The sequence below is a fragment of the Oryctolagus cuniculus genome, chromosome 7, assembly GCF_051225735.1.
Source record: "Oryctolagus cuniculus isolate XC-2025 breed Fujian yellow rabbit chromosome 7, ASM5122573v1, whole genome shotgun sequence".
In the NCBI taxonomy this organism is placed as follows: Eukaryota; Metazoa; Chordata; class Mammalia; order Lagomorpha; family Leporidae; genus Oryctolagus; species Oryctolagus cuniculus.
In genome coordinates this window covers 137,489,891-137,512,676 of record NC_142873.1, presented here as the reverse complement: position 1 = coordinate 137,512,676, position 22,786 = coordinate 137,489,891, and the positions used below count along the sequence as shown (strand labels likewise).

General features: G+C 45.3%; 1 protein-coding gene across 7 annotated transcripts in view; it reads left to right on the top strand.

Moving 5' to 3' along the window:
- The window catches only part of AGO1 (argonaute RISC component 1), a 68,038-nt gene extending 48,088 nt beyond the window's left edge, over window positions 1-19,950 (top strand). For 6 of the 7 annotated variants that reach the window (XM_089301023.1, XM_051832176.3, XM_008273690.5 and 3 more), the window contains 7 exons: window positions 9,623-9,782; window positions 9,962-10,052; window positions 11,070-11,264; window positions 13,259-13,393; window positions 13,978-14,079; window positions 14,692-14,891; window positions 15,134-19,950. In XM_089301023.1, the coding sequence (XP_089157149.1) occupies window positions 9,623-9,782; window positions 9,962-10,052; window positions 11,070-11,264; window positions 13,259-13,393; window positions 13,978-14,079; window positions 14,692-14,891; window positions 15,134-15,242 (992 nt within the window). In that variant the 3' untranslated portion in view covers window positions 15,243-19,950. The remainder of the gene's footprint in view (window positions 1-9,622; window positions 9,783-9,961; window positions 10,053-11,069; window positions 11,265-13,258; window positions 13,394-13,977; window positions 14,080-14,691; window positions 14,892-15,133) is intronic. The other variant, XR_016211117.1, reaches the window with a different exon arrangement.
- Window positions 19,951-22,786: the final 2,836 nt, after the last annotated feature.

The window sequence follows — 22,786 nt, the reverse complement described above, 5'->3', positions numbered from 1 at the left end:
TTAGCACTGTACTGTTTATCGGAACCTTGTGTAGCACCTCCAAGCAGAGTGTGTGATGCTTCTGATGCCTGGTAATGGTTAGGACTTTCTGAGAAGTTTTCTTTCCTCCTTTTCCTTCTCTGTTTTAGAATAGGAACCACTGTATACCTTTCTAGCTCAGCACTTTTACTCCATTTTCCATCACTACCTCTCTTGCTTCAAATTCAAAGGAAGAGGTATCTTCTTACTTGGCTCAACTCCTCTGTGCGGTTGTTTCTATCCCCTTTCAGCCCTCAGACATCTTCAGATTCCCCATCCTAGAGCATACTATCATATTTTACCATCTCCATTAGCTTTGTTTTCCTGTTTTCGTGATCAAGCCTTTTGAATGAGTTCTCTTAAATCTGTATGCTCACTTCCTCACCAGCCACTTACTCCTTAGCTTTTTTTAATCTTTTTTTCTATCTACCTGTTTCTTAAACCTCCTTTGCAAGGGAGTGACCTTGCTCAACTTTTCTTTTCACTTGACTTCTAAATATTTCCTTCTGTTCCTCCTTATTTTTGTCATTATTGGGAATGTTTGATACTTTCTAGGTTTCTGTCCTCTGCCTTCACTCTCTATATTTACATTCTATTGAAATTCCCATCATGTTTCAGTCATCACCTGTTATTATTTGTTACATTATTAAAATCTTGCTCCAATCCTTGAACTATTTTGTTTTTCTGTCTCCCTTCCGCAAGAACATATCGACTAACTATTGTGCGTGAAACGCAGTGCTAGATCCTGGATTCACTGGTAGCAGAGTAGTAGTGACAATCTGCCTTTCAAGGAGTTCTGGTGGAATATCTCTTTACTAGCTGTTCTCTCCTCCATGAACTTTTCTCTTTAATTCTGCCTTCCATGTTGGGCATCAGAATTGCTCTTGGGGACCTTCATTCAAACTTTGGAGGCAGGCTATCTTCTCTTCTAGTATTCTTTTTCATAATCTTTCTCAAGAAATATATCCTGCTCTCAATCCATACTTCCCAATGCAGTTGTAGCATTTCTTCTCAAATCTTTCTTTAAAAAATTATTTATTTATTTATTTGAGAGTCAGAGTTACAGAGAGAGAGGTCTTTCATCCTCTGGTTCACTCCCCAAATGGCTGCAAAGGCTGGAGCTGGGCTGATCCAAAGCAAGGAGCCACGAGCTTCTTGTAAGTCTCCCACACAGGACCCAAGTACCTTGGCCATCTTCCACTGCTTTCCCAGGCCATGAGCAGAGAGCTGGATTGGTAGTGGAGCAGCTGGAACATGAACCAGTGCCTACAGGGGATGTCAGTCCCGCCAGTAGAGGTTTAGCCCACTGCACCACAATGTTGGCCTCCCCTTTTTTATTTTTATTTTTTTAAAGATCCATTTTATTTATTTGAAAGAGCCACAGAGAGGGAGAGACAGGGAGAGACAGAGACAACCTCCTTCCATTGCTTTACTCCCCAAATGGCCGCAATGGCCGAGGCTGGACCAGGCCGGAGCCAGGAGCCCCCTTGGGTTCTACGTACGCACAGGGGCCCAAGCACTTATGCCATCCTACACTGCTTTCCCAGGTACACACGCTTTCCCAGGCACACTAGATCAGAAGTAGAGCAGCCAGGACCTGAACTGGAGCCCATATGGCATGCCAACACTGCAGGTGGCAGCTTAACCTGCTACGCCATAATGCTGGCCCCTCAAATCTTTCTTAAATGATTACTGAATAAGATTTTGATTGTACTACCAAAGAAAAAATTGATTCCAATGATTACTACATAAAAGGTTTTCAGGGCCCTGGTAAACTTGCATCTTTTCCATTTTATCTTGTACTGTTCACATATACTAGAAAGATCACTTGTTCTGGAATTAGAACAGCATTTCAATCCTGGTTTGGCCAGTCCACTGGCTAAGGTAAATTACCTAACTTTTCTAAGTCTCATGAATTAATTATGTAAAAGAATTCATTTAGCACAGTGCCTGGCACCTAGTAGGCATTGTAAATGCTCATTCCTTGTCTGTGCTTTCCAGTTTCTGACTTTGCTTACATCATTTGCCTTTGCCTGAAATATCTGGATACTCTTCTTCTTGCCCTTAAAGTCATCCCCATCCTTCCACACCTAATTTAAATGCTACTTATTATTCTTGTCGTCAAGGGTGAACTTGTCTCTTTCTGGACTCTTCTAGTTTATTGCACTGATCATTTACCACCTTGCTTGATGTTAACTTTGAGCATGGAGCAGATCTGATTCTACTTTGAAACCTTCTTCCCTCTGCACATGTACACCTAAGGTAGAGTCTTCCATCAATATGGTAACTCAGTAATTATCTATGGAGTAAAGTTAGTTGATCTCCAGTCCGTAGTTCACTTGGGCTTTAAATTGATGACCTGAGATGGGAGATAGGGATGCTTGTTAGGAGTACTCCCTTGAGTTAAGTATCCATGTTTCTGGCTCTCCTCATTAAGGGGTGAATCCAGTCTTTTGGCTTGTCTTTGGGCTATGAGGGCACCTCACAAAGTTTGTAGAAAAACAGAATTAAGGGACAAATTTATTTTGGTGTAAAAATCTTTGAAAAATATGTGTGTGAATACAACATACTTAGGAAAGCAGCATTTATTTAAAACTTTCTCTTTCTGGGCTCAGTAATGTGATATATGTCAGCCTCAAACCTTTGTAAGGGCCGGCGCCGCGGCTCACTAGGCTAATCCTCCGCCTAGCGGCGCCGGCACACCGGGTTCTAGTCCCGGTCGGGGCACCGGATTCTGTCCCGGTTGCCCCTCTTCCAGGCCAGCTCTCTGCTGTGGCCAGGGAGTGCAGGGGAGGATGGCCCAGGTGCTTGGGCCCTGCACCCCATGGGAGACCAGGAAAAGCACCTGGCTCCTGGCTCCTGCCATCGGATCAGTGCAGCGCGCTGGCCACGGCGGCCATTGGAGGGTGAACCAACGGCAAAGGAAGACCTTTCTCTCTGTCTCTCTCTCTCACTGTCCACTCTGCCTGTCAAAAAAAAAAAAAAAAAAAAACCTTTGTAAGGATGTTGAGTTTCTTCATTTACAGTTCCTTGGTTATGCCTCCTGGCAATGGGGCCATGTGCCTAGAAACTTAGCCAATCGATAAGAGAAGTCACATTCTTCTAGACGTTTTACCCTTCCTCCTGAGAGGCTGGGTGGAATGACATTCTTCCTGTCCTGGGTGAATTGAAGTCCTATTGGCATTGTGGTTGCCCTGAGAGTATGGAAAGACAGAATCACATCTATCCAATTTTGATCTGGTATCATGCTGCAAATCCTGTCTTCAGTGTACTTAATTCCTTCTTCTCCAGTAACTTATTTTTTTTTTCCTGAAGCAAACAACTTTATTTCTATTATTCCTTTTCAAACAACTGAGGAAAATATAGAAAACACATAAAATGCAAACAGCTGTGATTCAGGGACCAAGGAAGGGGTGACCCCAACCTCACAGGCACCAGGGTCAGGATCTGCACAAAGGGCAGACCCTGCCAGGCCGGGCCCAAAGCCCCAGGACATGACCCAGAAGTCTGCCCCCTTAAAACAGCCTCTGCCACCAGTCTTCAGCTGGGTGACATTTCCTGGCTTCCACAATCCAGGAGCTTGACTAATCCTAAACTAAAACAAAGACGAGCTACCTGTTGTTTTCCAGGATCTCAAACTTTGGAGACCCACTTGGCCTATCACTCGTCCCCTCTCTCCAGGTCCCAAGGAGCTGTTGTCCCTGTGGGTCCCCCGGGGCCTGGGGCTTACCTCTCCCCACCAAGGCTCTTCCCTGCATGACATCAGTCAGGGAGCAGGTCTAGAAGGTGGCAGGAGGCTCCTAAGCGATGAGACACAGGGTTTGAGGTGCCTTCTCCAACACCCCAGGGGCTGGTGACACTGTGACAGCCCCAGGAAAGAGATGTCTCGTGGCCTGGGAAACAATGCTGAAAGTGGGCTCTACTAACTTCTTACTACTGGCTTTTTTTTATGTGAAAAAATTTTTTTTAATATTTTTATTTATTCATTTGAATGGCAGAGTTACAGAGAAAGAGAGAAGAGAGGCAGAGAGCAAGATCTTCCATCCATTGATTCCCTCCCCAAATGGCCACAAGGATCGGAGCTGGACCAGTATGAAACCAGGAGCTAAGAGCTTCTTCTGGGTCTCCCACGTGGGTGCAGGGGCTCTGCTGCCTTCCCAGGCGCATCAGCAGGGATTGGAAGCGGAACAACTGGGACTTGAACTGGCTCCCATAGTGTCATACCAGTGTAACCAGTATCCAGGAGAACATTACACTAGTACCTATAAAGCTCCCCCAGTGAGAACTACTATTCTGGTTTATAACATCATAGATTAGTTTTGCCTATTTTTGAACTTTATATAAATAGAATCATATCATATGTACTTTTTTTTTAGATTTTTAAAAAGATTTTTTATTTATTTCTTTAAGAGATACAGTTACAGACAGCGAGAACGTAAGCAGAGAGAGCTGGATCAGAAGAGGAACAGAGGGGCCAACGCACGGTGCAGTAGCTTAATCCTCCATCTGCAGTGCCAGCATCCCATATGGGCGCTGGTTCGAGTCCCAGCTGCTCCTCTTCCAGTCCAGCTCTCTGCTATGGCTTGGGAAAGCAGTAGAAGATGGCCCAAGTCCTTGGGCCCCTGCACCCACATGGGAGACTTGGAAGAAGCTCCTGGCTCTTGGCTTCTGATTGGCTTAGCTCCGGCGGTTGCAGCCATTTGGGGAGTGAACCAGCAGATGGAAGACCTTTCTCTCTGTCTCTACCTCTCACTGTCTGTAACTATATCTCTCAAATACATAAACAAAATATTAAAAAAAGATCAGCTGGGACACGAACTAGCTAGTGCCCATAGGGGATGCCAGTGACAGTGCTGCAGGCGGAGACTTAACCTACTATGCCACAGCGATGGCTACATTGTGTATTGTTTTGTGTCTGGCTTCTTTCTTTCTTTCCTTCTTTCTTTTTCGTAAGATTTATTTTTATTTACTTTGAAAGACATAGTTACAGAGAGAGATAGAGCAATATCTTCCATCCACTGGTTCACTCCCCAAACGGCCACGATGGCTAGAGCTTAGCCAATCTGAAGTCAAGAGCTAGGAGCCTCTTCCAGGTCTCCCACATGGGTGTAGGGGCCCAAGGACTCAAGCCATCCTCTGCTGCATTCCCAGGCACATTAGTAGGTAGCTGGATCTGAAGTAAAGCAACTAGAACTTGAACTAGCGTCCATATGGGATGCCGGCCCTACAGGCCAAAGCTTTAACCCACTGTGCCACAGTACAGGTCCCTGTGTCTGGCTTCTTTCACTCAACATTAAGTTTGAGTTCTTCCTTATGTCTGGTTGTAGTTTATTACAGCTCTTCCATGATATGATTATAGCACAATTTACATATATTTATCCATTCTATTAAAATATATTTTGGAGGCCAGCGCCGCAGCTTACTTGCCTAATCCTCCGCCTGCGGCGCCAGCACCCCAGGTTCTAGTCCTGGTTGGGGCGCTGGATTCTGTCCTGGTTGCTCCTTTTCTAGTCCAGCTCTCTGCTGTGTGGCCCAGGAGGGCAGTGGAGGATGGCCCAAGTGCTTGTGCCCTACACCCACATGGGAGACCAGGAGGAAGCACCTACCTGGCTCCTGGCTTCGGATCGGCACAGCGCACCGGCCGTGGCAGCCATTTGGGGGGTGAATGAACAGAAAAAAGGAAGACCTTTCTCTCTGTCTCTCTCTCTCTCTCACTAACTCTGCCTGTCAAAAAATTTAAAAAAAAATTAAAAAAAATACATTTTAGAATTATTTCTAGTATTTGGCAATTATAAACAATGCTTCATTGAACACTTCTATGTCTACTTTGAATATATATATCCGTTTTTGTTCAGTATGTATCTAGGAATGGATTTTTTTTGACAGGCAGAGTGGACAGTGAGAGAGAGAGACAGAGAGAAAGGTCTTCCTTTACTGTTGGTTCACCCCACAATGGCCGCCGCGGCCAGCGCACTGTGGCCGGCGCACCACACTGATCCAAAGCCAGGAGCCAGGTGCTTTTCCTGCCATCCTCCACTGCACTCCCAGGCCACAGCAGAGAGCTGGCCTGGAAGAGGGGCAACCGGGACTAGAACCTGGTGTGCCGGTGCCACAGGCAGAGGATTAGCCTAGTGAGCGCAGCGCCGGCCATCTAGGAATGGATTTTAAGTATACCAATATATACTTCCACCAGCAGCATAGGAGAAAGAATTCTAGATGTTTCACATCCTTACCAAATGTCATATTTTTTATTTTCTAGATAGCCACTCTTGTTAGTGTTTAATGCTATCTTTCCTTGTGATTTTCATTTGATTTCTCTGATGACTAATAAAATTGTATGTCTTCATCTCTGTTGGCTATTTCACCAGCACTTTTTTGTAAAGTGCCTGCTCAAGTCTGAAAAATTTTTCCTTTTTTTAAATAGTTGACTTAACTGCCTTTTCCTTATTAATTTATAGGCCTTCTTTATCATTCCTTTATTGAATATATATGTATGTTACACATATTCTCTGACTTGCCTTTTTACTCTCTTAATGGTATCTTTTGTTGAGAAGAACATTTTAATTTTAATATAGTCCAGCTTATTAGTATTTCAGCTAGTACTCTTTTTTTTTTTTTTAAGGTTTTATTTTATTTGAAAGGCAGGCTTATGGAGAGAAAGGGAGAAACAGAAAAGAGAGAGAGAGCTTTCGTCCGTTGGTTCACTCCCCAGGTGGCCACAGCGGCCCAGGCTAGTCCAGGTGAAAGTCACGAGCCAGGAACTTCATCCAAGCCTCTCATGTGGGTGACAGGGACCCAAATACTTAGGCCATCTGCTGCTTTCCCAGGCACATTAGCAGGGAGCTGGGTCAGAAGTGGAGTAGCTGGGACTTAAACTGGTGACCATATAGGATGCCAGCATTGCAGTTGGCCCCCTAACCTACTATGCCACAGTGCTGGCCCCCTAGCTAGTACTTTCTGTGTCCTATTTAAGAAATCCCAATGTTATGAAAATAACTATGTTTTTTTTTACTGTCATTATTTTAAAACTTTCACATTTAGAACTTTCACATTTAGTACATGTCTTGATGTCTCAAAACATCAAAAAGCTCTTGTTGCTTGTTTGCTGGTGGTAGTCCCTCTGGTAGTGCAGAGCTTGGATTCTCAGTCTGCTGCCCATACCTAGAATCCATAAGTGTACCCAGGACAAAAGAAGCTGCTGAAGGTAGCTCTCCTCTGAGATTTTCTCTCTCTCTCTGGAGTTTTAACCTCTCCAGTCCTTATGTCTTTTTTTTTTTTTTTTTTTGACAGGCAGAGTGGACAGTGAGAGAGAGAGACAGAGAGAAAGGTCTTCCTTTGCCGTTGGTTCACCCTTCACCCTCCAATGGCCGCCGCGGCCGGCGCGCTGCGGTCGGCGCACCACGCTGATCCGATGGCAGGAGCCAGGAGCCAGGTGCTTTTCCTGGTCTCCCATGGGGTGCAGGGCCCAAGCACCTGGGCCATCCTCCACTGCACTCCCTGGCCACAGCAGAGAGCTGGCCTGGAAGAGGGGCAACCGGGACAGAATCCGGCGCCCCGGCCAGGACTAGAACGCGGTGTGCCGGCGCCGCTAGGCAGAGGATTAGCCTAGTGAGCCGCGGCGCTGGCTAACCTCTCCAGTCCTTATGTCTTAATACCTGGTGCCTTCAGAAAGATGGTTTCTGTATTTTACCTGGCTTTTCTGAATGTTCTCTACAGAGAAAATGGTTTGCCACTGGTTATTCCATCTCTCTTAGAAATTTAAATTATCAGCCAGCGCCGCAGCTCAGTAGGCTAATCCTCTGCCTGCGGCGCTGGCACCCCAGGTTCTAGTCCCGGTCGGGGCTCCGGATTCTGTCTGGGTCGCTCCCCTTCCAGTCCAGCCCTCTGCTGTGGCCCGGGAAAGCAGTGGAGGATGGCCCAAGTGCTTGGGCCCTGCACCTGCATGGGAGACCAGGGGGAAGCACCTGGCTCCTGGCTTTGGATCGGCACAGCTCACTGACTTAGTGTGCCGGCTGTAGCGGCCATCTGTGGGGGTGAACCAATGGAAGGAAGACCTTTCTCTCTGTCTCTCTCTCACTGTCTAACTCTGCCTGTCAAAAAAAAAAAATTAAAATATCATTTTAGCTTTCTAAACATACGTGAGTCTTTCAGAGAAAACATACCAACACTTTGATTGATCCTGCATCTCCTGCTTGTACATTATATCACCAAAACAGCTTTTGCGTCAACATCACTATATCCAAAAGACATTCCTCCTCCTTGTTTTACCTGATCTAGTTACTTGTGACTTTGTGACCACTGTTTCTTTTTGAAAGTTTTTTTCTTTACTTGGCATGCATGATAAGTTACTGTCTTGGACTTCCTTCTAGCTCTGGATTTTTCTCCATGGCTGGTGTCATCTTCCTGTACTACAAATTCTGACAGTTCTTCAGGATTTCTATCTAAGCCTCTTCTCTTTTCATTGCCATCCTCCTTGGTGATCTCATCAATATCATGCCTTCACTTACTACCTGTACCTAAATATTGCAAAAATTTGTATCTCTGTTTCAGACTACTCTGTTGAGCTTCTAACGACTATACCCATTTGCCTGGTTGACATCTTTGCTGGGATGATCAAAAAGCACAAACTCAAAATGTCTCAAAAAGAATTTATAATCTGTCTTCTACTTCAAAGTTATTTGTAAAAATCTGTTTCCTTATGTATCTTGTCTAACAGAGTCCCTTAAATATCTCTTTAATCTATTTGTTTCTTGACAACTCATCGCATTTTTTTTTAAGATTTATTTTACTTATTTGAAAGTCAAAGTTACAGGGAGAGAGGGAGAGACAGACAATCTGCCATCCACTGGTTCACTCCTTAAATGGCTGCAACGCCCAGAGCTGGGCCAGACCGGAGCCAGGTGCCAGGAGCTTCTTCTGGGTCTCCCATATGGATGCAGGGGCCCAAGCACTTGGGCCATCTTTTGCTGCTTTCCCAAGTGCAATAACAGGGAGCTGTATCTGAAGTAGAGTAGCTGGGACTCGAACCAGTATCCATATGGGATGCCGGCATCACAGGCACCAGCTTTACCCGCTACACCACAACGCTGGCCCCTCATCTGCCTTCTTAATCTACACTGTCATCGCCTCTTCTGTCGATCAGCCTCAGAAGCCTGTTCTTTTTCCCACAGCGTGGTCCTCTTGCTTGCCTTTGTAGTTACTGTGCTCTACCAGTTTCTCAAACATTTTGCAAACTTCTAAAAGAGTGCATTTTTGCCATGTTTTCCTCTGCCTGAAGTACTTTCTCCAACCCTCCTTTTCTTTTCTGTGTTCTTTGCTACCTTCAGATTTCAATTTAGTCATTACCAGTCATCCTTTCCTGACTAGGTTGTTGTCCCTGGTTCTACATTCTTACAGCTCCAGCAAGTTTTGTTGTAGCATATGTCTATATTGGGATTTTCATGGTTTTTAACGTTAGTCACTACTTAATAAACACACTAAGAGTAGGGACTTCATGTGTTTCTGGTCACCATTGTATTTCCTGGTACCTCATATACTGCCTGACATTTAATAGGCATTCAGTAAATATTTGTTGAGTGCACTAACCAGTTCTCTCTGCCTGTAGCTGAGGTGAAACGTGTTGGAGATACGCTCTTGGGAATGGCTACACAGTGTGTGCAGGTGAAGAACGTGGTCAAGACCTCGCCTCAGACTCTGTCCAACCTTTGCCTCAAGATCAATGTCAAACTCGGTGGCATTAACAACATCCTAGTTCCACACCAGCGGTATGAACTCTGTTGTCTGCTTGCCCTTGTCAAGGTACCATATGGGGATTAATGAAGAGATAGGATCCTGACCAGGCAGAGTGAATCAGACATAAGGGGAAAGACCAGAATGGGTGCTGGATGGTACTAGAGAGAGAAGACCCAATTCCTCACCATTTTGTTTTTCCTTCCTTGCTCAGCTCTGCTGTCTTTCAACAGCCAGTGATATTCCTGGGAGCAGATGTTACACACCCCCCAGCCGGGGATGGGAAGAAACCTTCTATTACAGCAGTGAGTGATACTTTCCAGCTTCCTCACAAAGTTCTCCTCTTGGCCCCAAGTCCCAAATACTGCGCAGGATTTCTTTTCCCTCATCTCTGGCCCTTAACCCTTCATAAGATCTCCACCATCTCACCATCCCCATTGCTTCCTCCCTTGTCATCTTCTTAAAGTTAACTTTGTATGGTTTGGTGTCTTTTTGTCAGGGAGAATAGTGAAAGTATAGCCTGTGACCAAAGACTTGCCCCTTTCTCCCCACCACTCGTATTTTGCATTTAAATTTTTTTGTTTCTCTCCAAGACTGCTCTTGGGATATGTGGGAGTGACCACCTCTCTTGCCTAGAATCTCTTTTAAGGGACTGACTTAGTTGCTGGGACTGTTCTTTTCTCTGGCTCACCCCAACTTCTAATTCATTTCATAGGTTAGATGTCTCTCCAGTCCCTTTGCCTGCTTTTTTCCGCTCCCTGCCCCATGTGGGCTTCCAAATTGCTAGGCTTCAGGCCTGCCTTGCTACTTTTGTTTCCTGAACCCTCTCATTTCTCTAGACAGCCTGTGAAGTGCAGTGAAATCCTGAAATATGCTTTATCCCTGTTTTCCTTGTGGCCATGCTTCCTAAACTTTGGCTACAAGAACCTTGTTACGGTCATGGTTCCTAGGTAGAGTAGCTGTAGAGTGGAACAAAAAGAGTAACCTTGGACTGGGTGAGGTTGTTGTTTGATCTGGTAGTGCCAGACCTTTACATGCCCCTCTGCTAGGAGTGGGGAAATCACGTTTATCTAGTACCTACTGTGGGCTGGGCCTTGTTCACTGTGCTTTATATGGACCACAATAGCACTGCAGGAGCATGTTCTTATCAGTTGAATTAAGTAAATTCTGTGGTAGGATAGGAATTGAAACTAGGGCTCATTGCATCCGCTGCCCTGTTCATCCAGTCGCAGTTTTGCTGGGAAGCCTCTCTCCAAGCCCTTGGTGTGGCAGCAAGTTTGGATGAACTTTCTGGGAGCTGTTTTTTCCTCTTTGAATGCCAGGTAGTAGGCAGCATGGACGCCCACCCCAGCCGATATTGTGCTACTGTGCGGGTTCAGCGACCGCGGCAGGAGATCATTGAAGACTTGTCCTACATGGTGCGTGAGCTGCTCATCCAGTTTTACAAGTCCACCCGCTTCAAGCCTACCCGAATCATCTTCTACCGAGATGGGGTCCCTGAAGGCCAGCTCCCACAGGTAGAGCCCATCTCAGAAGGAGAAACCTTCATGTTGAGGCCGAGAGCTAGCTGCTTTTACCTTTTCAAAGCTGTTGGCACTAGAGGTGTGCCGCTTCCTGGGGGGGTTTGCTAAATGGGGTTGGCTTGGGGACAGAGATCACAACTGAGGAGGTGGAGTATCCAGGTAATATCTACGTCCTTGTAACAGAAAGCCCTTGGTGCCTATTTACTGTTTGGTTCATGTTGAAGACTGTGTAGACCCGTGACCCTCAGTGTTAGCATCCATCAAGAAGATCACCTGGAAGGCTTGTTTAAAACAGTTTGCAGGAATCTAGGAGTTTTCTGTTTTAGTGAGTCTAGCAGGGAACACTAGAACTTGCAATTCTGACAAGTTTCTGGGTGATGCTTCTGGTCTGGAGTTCACGCTGTGAGAACCACTGCTGCACTGACCTTCCTTCACAATGTTCCTCTTATTTGTTCTCAGTGCCAAGCCTGCATATTCTTTTTTTTTTTTTTTTTAATACTAGTTAGTAGAACAAACTGGTCTCCTAAACTGTCATTTAGTAGTATTTTAATTCCCATTAATGGACACTTATTATGTGCCATGAACTGTGCTAAGTACTTCATTTATATCCTTTTAAATCTTATAATCACTCAGTGAAATAGGTTTTATTATACCCACTGACAGATGAGGAAACTGAGGCTTGGAAATGTCAAAATGATTTTTCAGTGTCATCCAAGCTAATAAAGCAGAGGACTTGGGATTCCAACACAATGGTCTGATTCCAGAGGACATGTGCTCTATTTCCTCCAGGTCATTTAGCATTTCCTAAAACACCAGACAAATTTATCCATGTTACTTTTTTTTTAAGGATTTTATTTATTTATTTGAGAGGCAGAGTTACAGACAGAAAGAGGGGGAGACAGAGAAAGGGAGAAACAGAGACAAAGATCTTCCATCCATTGGTTTACTTCCCGAATGGCCACAATGGCCAGAACTGGACCAATCTGAAACCAGGAGCTAGGAGCTTCTTCTGAGTCCCCTATGTGGATGCAGGGGCCCAAGCACTTGGGCCATCTTCTGCTGCTTTTCCAGGTACATTAGCAGAGAGCTGGATTGGAAGAGGAGCAGCCGGGACTCGGACCGGTGCCTATATGGGATGTCAATGCTGCAGGCGGAGGCTTAGCCTACTATACCACAGTGCTAACTCCCCATATTACTACTTTGATCAGAAGTATCTAGTGGTTTCACATAGCGTTGGGTTAAAATTCAAATGATTAGCAAAACAACCAGCAGTTATTAAGCCCTCCTAGGTTTTCTGTGCTTTTACCAAGTTATCTTAGTCTTCACAACAGCTTTGTAAAGCGTCTTATTTGGAACGTTAATAGATGTGGAGAAAATGAAACTTAGAGGGATTGAATAACTTGCTGAATGAAATACAGCTTTAAAGGCTGCGTTTAACCTTGTTCTAATTGATTCCAAACTCCATCCTTTTCTACCATACAGTTTGGACTCCCTGTATCTGATATCCATGGCCATAGGCAACTATTGCTTGTGATTAATTACCTGTGGCGGCTTCTCTAGCCACGGTATTTTCTCTGTTTCTCTGTTCTGCAGCGGTCCAAATCCTGTCTCCTCTTGGAGCTCACAAGGGAACTGCTAGTATCCTCTCGATCCTGAGTGAAATTAACTTACTTTGGGACATTGTGATTTTAGTGATTTCTCTGTGAACTTTGTGTCCTGATGTTAGGTCTCTTTATGCTTAGGACCCAGGCGACTGTTCTCTCCTGATGTGAAGTCACCCAGTCAAGGTTTTATAGGTACATATCAGGTGAATTAAGTATAAGGCTGATTTTTCAAGAAGGGCCTATCATCTCTAATTGTTGGGCATCAGCATATAAAGGGAGGCAGAGCGAAAAGCCATATCTCAAGTGGCAATTCTTTAGTTCAGAAAGATGTGTGAACTCAAGAGGAGCTTTGTGTCTTTGTCCCCCTCCTCTCCCTGTACCTAGATCCTCCACTATGAGCTGCTGGCCATTCGTGATGCCTGCATCAAACTGGAAAAGGACTACCAGCCTGGGATCACTTACATCGTGGTGCAGAAACGCCATCACACCCGCCTTTTTTGTGCTGACAAGAATGAGCGAGTGAGTGAGCAGTTGAGGAGACTACCAGCTCCCTACTCCTGTCTGTCTGTTTTGATAGGGAAGATAAAAGTCTGGGAGTTTCATACTTGTCCTAGCCATCCTCCCTGGTCCCATCCTTGCCCCTAGCTCTTATGTCTTTCCTCTCCCACTTCCTTCCATTAGTGTCTTCCTCCTCCACTTAAACTTTCCCTCCTCCTAACTCCCTGGCCTAGTCCCCTTATGTAGACCAGCTCCCAGAAAAAGGAAAAGGCACTGCCATTTATTGAACCGTTATGTGCCAGGCACTGTGCAAGGTATCTTCCTCACAGCAATCCTGTGAGGTAGGTACTGTTGCTAACTCCAGGTTAACCTCAGAAAGGTTAAATGACTTGGTAAGATCATGCAGGTTTTAAATGGCAAAACCAGGATTTGGAAATGGGTCTGTGGGACTTTAGAAACCTTTTATTTTAAGACCCTGTAACCTCTGGGAACAGTACCTTTTGCTTTGCTCTTGGGATTCTGGTGGCATCAGCATAGAATTTAGCCAAGGCCCTAGCTAGGGCCAGGCAGGTCTTGGGATCTTGGTTGTATTTGTCTCTATACAGATTGGGAAGAGTGGTAACATCCCAGCTGGGACCACTGTGGACACCAACATCACCCACCCTTTTGAGTTTGACTTCTATCTGTGCAGCCATGCAGGCATCCAGGTAGCCGGGCTATATCCTGGGGTTTCTAATGGGTCAAAAAGAGTTGGTTATCCCACTACTTATAGAATACATCATTCATCACTGAATGGCGTTCAAATCAGGATTGTTCTGTTGGTAAGCTCTGAGTATATTTGCTGGTTTCCCATTATTAGAAGAGTGTATATATATATATATATATATATTTTAAGATTTACTTATTTTTTAAAGGCAGAGTGCCAGAGAAAAAGATTATCTTTCATCTGCTAGTTTACTCCCTAAATGGCTACAACAGCCAGGGCTGGGCCAGAAGCCATCCTGGTTTCCCACTTCTATGGTAGGAGACCAAGTACACAGGCCCAAATTCTTCTGCCTTCCCAGGCACATTGGCAGGAAGCTGGATCAGAATTGTAATAGCTGGCACTGCTGGTACTTGGGATGCTGGCATCTCAGGTAGTGGCTTAACTCCCTGCAGTGCCGGCAACAAAAGGGTGTTGTATGACAATAGTGGCTTTGTATCTGCCTATTAATGGGTGGGTCAGAAAACCCAGCTATATTCTTAACAGTAATCTTGTTCCTTATCATCAGCCATCCCCTCTGCCCAACCTGGGGCCCCTCACCTTCCTGTCTTCCCAGGGTACCAGCCGACCTTCCCATTACTATGTCCTTTGGGATGACAACCGTTTCACAGCAGATGAGCTCCAGATCTTGACATACCAGCTGTGCCACACTTATGTACGATGCACACGTTCCGTCTCTATCCCAGCACCTGCCTACTATGCCCGCTTGGTGGCTTTCCGGGCACGATACCACCTGGTGGACAAGGAGCATGACAGGTGAGGCCCGGGGTCAGGCTTGCTTCCTTTTTGCTTCAGGTCACCGTACCAGCCTCTCTCACTTTTCCTTGCATAGAAGTAAATGGGTGCTATCTAGTTTGGTGCCACTGGGGTCATCTGCCCAAACCTGGGTTGTTTTTCTCTCAAGTCGGTATGGGAATTTGGCATGCCACGGATGGGTGAGGGAATTAGCAGCAGCTCAATTCACCAGGAAGAACTTCTTTCATTTTTTCCTTTTTCAGTGGAGAGGGGAGCCACATATCGGGGCAGAGCAATGGGCGGGACCCCCAGGCTCTGGCCAAAGCTGTGCAGGTTCACCAGGATACTCTGCGCACCATGTACTTCGCTTGAAGGCAGAACGCTGTTACCTCACTGGATAGAAGAAAGCTTTCCAAGCCCCAGGAGTTGTGCCGCCCAAATCCAGAGGAAGCAAGGAGGAGGGAGGTGGGCTAGGGAGGAGTGCAGGAGGCCTTGTTTCTTTCTACAGCGGGGTGTGAGCTTTGGAAACAGGGCCAGCAAGACAGACCACCAGCCAGAAATCTCTAATATCAACCCTATGTCCCCTGCCCTCACCCCAACTTGTCACATCTGGCCCTGACCCCACTGGACCAAGAGGGGCAGCACTGGTGCCCGCCATACACACAGGTGTCTCATGTGACTCACAGTGCTAAAGACTCATGCTTGACAGCTTGCTAAGGTCGGCTCTGCAGCCCTGTGGACAAAAGCTGGTAGGTTTGGGTTTGATACTTTAGATGGGAAAGTGAGGGGCTTGAGAAAGTGGGTGGGAGAGGGAAGGATTTTTTAGGAGCCTTAATCAGAAAAGGTCTAGATTTGTTTAAGAAGAAAAATGAAACCAGACCCAGATCAATATTTTAGGATACTAGATGTTTTAATGGGTTCAGAATCCAGTTTGTAGCAAGATTTTTAATGCTAATGGTTTTGGTTGCTCCTCCCCCAGCTGCCACCACCCTTGCCCTTATTCCTCTCTCTCCACATTTTCTACCCCACCTTCTCCCTGACAGACATCTAGCCCCTAGTAACACTTAAGGCACTATGGCACTTAGCTCTGAAGTGACACGACCCTGTCTTCCTTCCGCCTGCTGGTGGGTAACCAGTGCCTTCCCTGTAACGGTAATGCTGCAGAACTGCAACCTTTTGTACCTTTCTTTGGGAGATGGGGTGGGGTGGGAGAGGAGATAGGTGGGGAAGAAATATCCAGAAACCAACGAGCCTCCAGCCAGAATGCCAGCTTTTTTGCATTTGAAGGAATTGACTTCCACATTCATTAAGCTTTTAAAAAGATCATAACCTCAAGATGGTTAAAATCCATTGACATTTGCACTTTCAGACGTGACTAGTCTAGGAGCTGCTGAGATGACTGGCCCCAGGCCTTTCCCCTTAAGCCTCCTTTTTTCCCGTCACCTCTACCTCCTACCCTGCCCAGGCCCGGAGTTAACTTTCATAGCATTTCTCACTGTTGGTGTCTTTTTTTCTCCTGATGGTCAGGTCTCTTAAGTTTCAATATTTCTTAACTGGGATATCTTACAACAAATGATCCTGGTCCAAAATAAGAAAAAAAAAAGAAAACTAAATATTATTTTTATATCATAACTTGAGTCTATTGCCAAAATCTGGAAGTCCTTCCCATGCCTGATGAGTTTACGTCCTGAAAACATTGAGCCATCAGAAGGAACGCTGTACCTGACTTATTCTCTGGCCTGGCTAGGTAGGGGCTGGTTAATTCCCCAAGGTGGGGCTCAGGCCCCATCATTCCTCTGTGCAGATAAAACCTTTTCTTGCTACAGGCTCCCTCCTCTGCACTGTCCTGCACTCTCCCCTGCAAGTGCATCTCCCCTTCCTCTGGGCTGTCCTTTGACCCTTTGGCTCATCCCAAATTCCAGCATGTCCTGTGGACAGGCTGGGGAATTTTGCTGCTCCCAAATGCTTCTGTTTACACAAATGAATTTTTCCTGGTTTCCCACTAGGGCATGTGAGTGGGTGGCATGGGCTTTTTCTTTTCTTTTCTGTCTTGAGATAAGGGGTTTGACTGTTTTGCAGGACTGAAGAAGAAGGGGGTTCTAACTTGGTCCCTGCTGACCTTGAGGCAAAGTCCCTTCTTTCCTTGACTGTTTTGTTTTTTTCCTTCCCCACTGCTTGGATGGGGACTTGAAACTTCAGTGTGGAAATTCCCCCTTATGAAGAGCCTGGGCTTGGATTTGCCCCACTCTGGTGATGAAGCCATGATACTTTAGGCCTAGCCCAGGCTTAGAGGCCAGTCAAAGGAAGGAGGGTCTAAATCCTGGCCTCTGGAGTTGGAGCTGCCCTGTCTTCTCCCCAGCATCCCTTGTACAGACCCAGATTTGCTATGCAAAACAATCTTTCCCAGGTTCTGTTCTGGTTGGCTACATTGTTCAGCAACTTCACAAAATGTAGCACAAATATTCATTATGGAGAAAGCATCAGGACTGTTGAATAAACTCCTCCTAATCCTTTGCTTTTTTCCTGCTGGCTATAGCATGGGTGCCCCATGGGCACAAGCCCAGCTGAAGAACAGAATGGAGGGCTCTGGGAGGAGGCAGCTCACTGGAGAGCCTACATTCCTTACACAAGTGCCTAAAGAGAGTGATGCCAACACTCCATCTGCCCTGTCCATCGCCTTCATAAACAGTCTACTTCGTGTTCCGTCACCCTTTGGGGAGGGAGCTCTCCTAGGACAATGGGCTCTGCATGTTCTCTACTTGGGTACATTTTGGGGCTGGAGTAAGGGCACTATTCCTGGAGGGTCCAGTCATTCACCAGCATTTGCAAATGCCCATAAGAAGCCAGGTGACAGCTACTACTCCCAGCAACAAGTTTACGTGTTTCTCCTTTTCCCTCTTTGCCTCACTCTCTCCAGTTGGGTTTTGAGCTGGGGCTTAAAATGCATTTTTAGCCCTTTGGCATTGCACCGGCCATGCTTGGGCAATGACAAGGAAATAAATTCTTGCTTTGATTTTTGCTTGTTTTTTGGATGCTTGAGACTTGAAAAATACCACTGATCTCATGGATTATTCTTGTTTGAAAGGTGGTACATGGAGATTAAAAAGTGGAGTTGGCAGGAAGCTTTGCTTGGATTCGGTTTGAGAGGTGCTTCTTACTGAAGCTGTGAGGTAACACCGGGGGAACCCAACCTCAACCTCTTAGACAGGTCTCTCGCTCCCTTTGTTCCCTTTGTTCCACTGTTTTGCCTTCCTTCTTCTCTTCTCACTTTCCATGGCTCCTTTTTCCTTTTCCCCCTAATCACTTAGCTTGCTTGCCTGCCTGCCTGCCTGCCTGTCTGCATATGTGATGATGAATTCTCTGCATGGCTGCAGTGACCCTATTGTTAGCTGGCAAGACAGGCTTAGCTCCTTGACTGCAGAAGACCAAGAACTTCCTCCGCATACCCAGTGGTGTTAACTCTTAACCCTGGGTTGGACTGTTCTCTTTTCCCAAGCTTCCACTGGGGCAGAGTAGCAGGCCTGCCCAGCTGGCATGAAATTAGGAGGGCTTCTGGCAGTTTCCATACCTATCCACTCCTTTGAACTGATTTCTCTTGTTGCTTTTTCTAAATCTGCTTCCTTTTCTCTCTATCTGGGGCCTCACTTTTCTTGACGATGTTCTAGGGTTGAGCTACCTGGGTAGCCAGGGTGGCAAGTTAAGGGATGGACATGGGGAAGCAGAGAGTGAAGAGATGAGAATGGAGAGAGTTTGGCTAAAAGGTGGGAAAGGAGAGCACTGCTCTTTGATTGTTTATCCAGTCCAGCCTGACCCATGGTGGGGTTGAGGTGCTATTGCTGGCCTTTGGGGATAAGCCTGGGGCTACTGTTGCTGGGAACTTAGGCTTAGGATAAAGCTGAAGAAGTAGGCACCTAAAAGTGTAAAATTGCCCTAAAATGCTCTCAGTTCCCATCTGCTAGATAGCTTTTCTGTGGCCTCCTCTTTGGCTAAGCAGCAACGTTTTTGGATAGTTTGGGTCTTTCTTTCTTTTTCTTTTCCTTCTTCCTTTTCTTTTTCTTTTCTTTTTCTTTTTTTTTTTTTTTTTGGTCCAGAATCCTGTGACTGAGGATTCGCTTGTGATGGGCAGCCAAGGGAACACTGACTTCTTAGCTGGCCCGTAGGATGTCTGCAAGGCTGAGCGGGACAGTGTTTTAGAGCTGGCATCGTGTGTAACAAATAAGGACGGAAGCTTCTTCCCCATTAGGGTAGAAAAGTCATCTCAAACTAGCCAAAAGGCAGTTTTGGAAATTATGTCGGAGAAAGTTATTTTTATTTATTTACTGGGCCTAGGCCAATCCAGGATGGTAGCTGGGATGCCTTCCTTCTTAAAGTCTGATCATGGCAGGGATACGCAAGGCACTCTTTCCTGTTTGGCCTTCTAAGCAGACTGGGGAGGAGGGCCTCTCTGGTTCTCTCCTTCTCCTCACTACTTGGACTTGCCTTCTCCCTGAGTAGGGAGAGAGGCTGGGTTGGTGCTCTCCCCTTACTCTACTCCTACTGACTTAGAACCTCTGGCTGCTGTTTGGGAGCTCAAGAAAGGGAGTGGAAGAAATGGGCTCAAACAGAATGAAGTGGGAAAGGCAGATTTCCTTCTTTTAAAAGGAAAATAGGAAACCCTCCAAGAATTGTGCAAGTAAAGACAATGTGTCAAATGCACTGAGTCCCCTGATGTAGTAGCAATAAGGAAAAATGAAATTACTTCCCTGGGCACACAGTCCAACCTGATTGGTGTGTGATGTTGCACTTAGCAGCCATGTGGTGGGCATGTGTGACTACTCTGGGTTTCACTTTAGTTTCTAAACTTTTTATCCCTCTCAAGTCCAGCATGGATGGGGAAATGTCCCTGAAGCCCCACAGCTGTGTACTTGTTTGCATTTGTTTCCCTTTGAGACTTGTGTTTGTGTCCTGCTTTGAGCTGTACCTTGTCTAGTCCATTGTGAAATTATCCCAGCAGCTGTAATGTACAGTTCCTTCTGAAGCAAGCAACAGCAGCAGCACAATTCTGTGTTTTATAAAGACAACAGTGGCTTTTATTTCTAAAGTATGGTCTCTTTCTTTTTTTCTACCAGCAAAACAAACTGTTGGGATTAATTACATCTCTGATAGGTTCTTGGTTAGGATAATAGATCGTTACACAATAATACTTCACAGGGCCTACATTTATTCTTCATTAAACAGACATGCAAAATACCATGCCAGTAGTACTGGGGAGGAGGACAGACACAATTCAAAAATGAGGGGAAAACAGTGTCTCCTTAAGGAGCTTAATCATTCTTTTTGGAGGGGGGAGGCTATGATTGGTCAAAAAGTCCCCTATACAGGAGAAAGACAGTGATGGATTGGAAAAAGGCTATAGCAATGAAGATAGAGAAGAAGGGAAGATTTGAGAGACAGGAGATAGAATTAATAGAAACCAATGGCTGGTGCTGGGGGTGGGGGAAAAGGAGAGGAATAGAGGCTAGGGCCCAAGTTTCTACCTGAGCATGTAAGTATGTTGGGACATCCTTCTAATCCAGATGGGGATGAGAGGAGACTAAGGAAGGAATGTGGTACACTTTTTGAAGAAAGCCTTAGGTAGACTGAGTTCCCCTCGGGCAATGAGGTTAAGGTTTCCAGTAAACATAGAAGTGGTACTCAGGTAAGATTATAAAGCTGCAGTTATAGATAACGGGAGCTATACAGATGGTTGGCATGAATAAGATTGCTAAGAGAGAAGCAGAGTACAACCTTTGGAAACTCAATTTAGGGGATAGGGAAAAATAGAGCCTGAAGTGACACATCATTTTATTTTATTGAGTGGATTAATAAGGTAAGAAAAAAAATCAAGACCTTAAGACGGTCCAAGAAGGGAGTGATTAACAACATGAACTGCTACAGAAAGAATGTATTTTTCTGCTCATTTTACTGATCTCCCCATGTTTGGAATCTTACAGCTATATATGACTGACCTGAGTTGTGCAACATATTTCTTGAAAATGAGCTTTGAAAAAAAACCCAGTTAAAATAAATCTAAGACTTCCAAGTTGTTCACAACTACCACCAATACCTCAAACTTCCTCTTATCCTTAGGAGATAAAGAACAAAATAAAGCCCAATTTTGTTCCTAACCAAAGTACTAGAAAGCAGTTAGTCTCTTGCTTTGTTTTCAGTGACATTTCTTCCCCAGGGCCTGTGAACTCCTAGCAGCAGAAACTTATGATCTACTGGTTTTTGTCATCTCCAGGCCATAGCTTATAACAAGGAATTAATATTTGTAAATAGAATGAAAAGGAGCTAGAAATCCATGTGGTTCATGAGGATGGGGCAGGGTGGGCGTGGGAGGGAGATCAAGAAGTGATTCTGAGTGTGCAGGATGGACTCAGCATTCCTGAATTTTCAGGTAAGCAGAAACAAAAGCAAATGATCATCTCCCCCCGACTCTCACCCCACCTCGGAGGTTCTATGTTTTGTACCTTCTGCTAGTAATTCAGCTGTTAAACATGTCAGTTTTGCTCTTCCTTCCTCATACTGCCAGAGCATTGTTATTTCTGTGCACTGGGGGAAGATGGTTCAGGGAAAGATTCTGGCAGAGAGCCCAGTAAGAAATCATCACTGGCAGCCAGTGTGTACATAATGGGCCTGCATTCCTCTGGAGACCAAGTGTTGTGACTTTTCAAACTGCAAACCTAACCTGTGGCTACTATCTGCCAGATTCCCTTGGGAAACAGCCAGTCTGACCTCTGCTCCTTTGCAGCAGCAAGGGTGAGTGAGGCTGGTTGAACTTGAAGAACAAATTGGAACATTGAAATCAATTTGACACTGAGAGAGGCAGAAATAAAGTATTTAATAGAAGGAGTAGATGGATGATCATTATGGCAAACTTTTACTGTGCACTTGAGTTTTAGAAACAACTGATGTTGAAATGGCTTCAGAGTTCAGCTGTTGGTTGCTACTCAAGCAATACTGGGAGCCCCAGATCTGGATTGTCTGATTCTGGAGCCTAAAGTTTAGCGAGAAGATTTGTCCTCCCACCCCTAGGTGTCCTTTCTCAGCATTGATGGAGCAGCCTTCTCATTGCCCTGTCAATTGGAAAAATACATCGTAACACATTTTTATCTGATTGTTACCTTGGGACAGAGTGAGGCCTTGTATCTGTTAGGTATGTTTTAGTTTACCAGGCCCCAGAATCTCATGGCAATTAGAGTTTGATGGTAAAAGAGGTCTGGTTTCAAGTTCTGAGCCTGGCTATCTGCAGGCTGCTGTTGTACTCACTGAGTAGAAAGTATCATTGCTCTGGAAAATTAGTTCTCCCTTTTTGTTTCCAGCTTTCCATACATTTATTTCTCTAGCTACAGGCTGGGGACAGTTGGCAGGTTAGTAGTTACACAACGTGATGAAAACACTCCTTCCAAGATGCTTTGTCAAGGAGATGGAACTGAAAAAGTGGACTTACTGGATGATGAGCTGCATTTAGAAGTTCTGAACTACAAGTGATTTCCCCAGGATACCATAGTAAGGCTTCTTAGGTCGGGGCTTATCCTGCAGGAATTTGATGTTCTTGTGTTCCAGACTGTAGCAGCTCTAGCACCATACTCTTGGGGCTGTCTTTTGGGACCATGTAATATTGAGGAACCTTTCTAGGAGCCTTTGGTCCTTTTCCCTATATTCCAGAGGTGGGAAACTTTCTTCTAAAAAGAGGCAGTGAGAACTCCCAGCCAGGTCATTGGGAAAGGTCTATGGGTTGTAAGTGGGAATGAGCTGCAAAAGGAGTGGCTTGGGAACTTTGAAGTATTTTATACAGTGTCTGTTACATAATTGCATCTTTACGTATGCAGTACTTTATCAATTACCTTCAATTATATATTACAAATTTTTAATTAAATTGGCTTAAGTAAGAA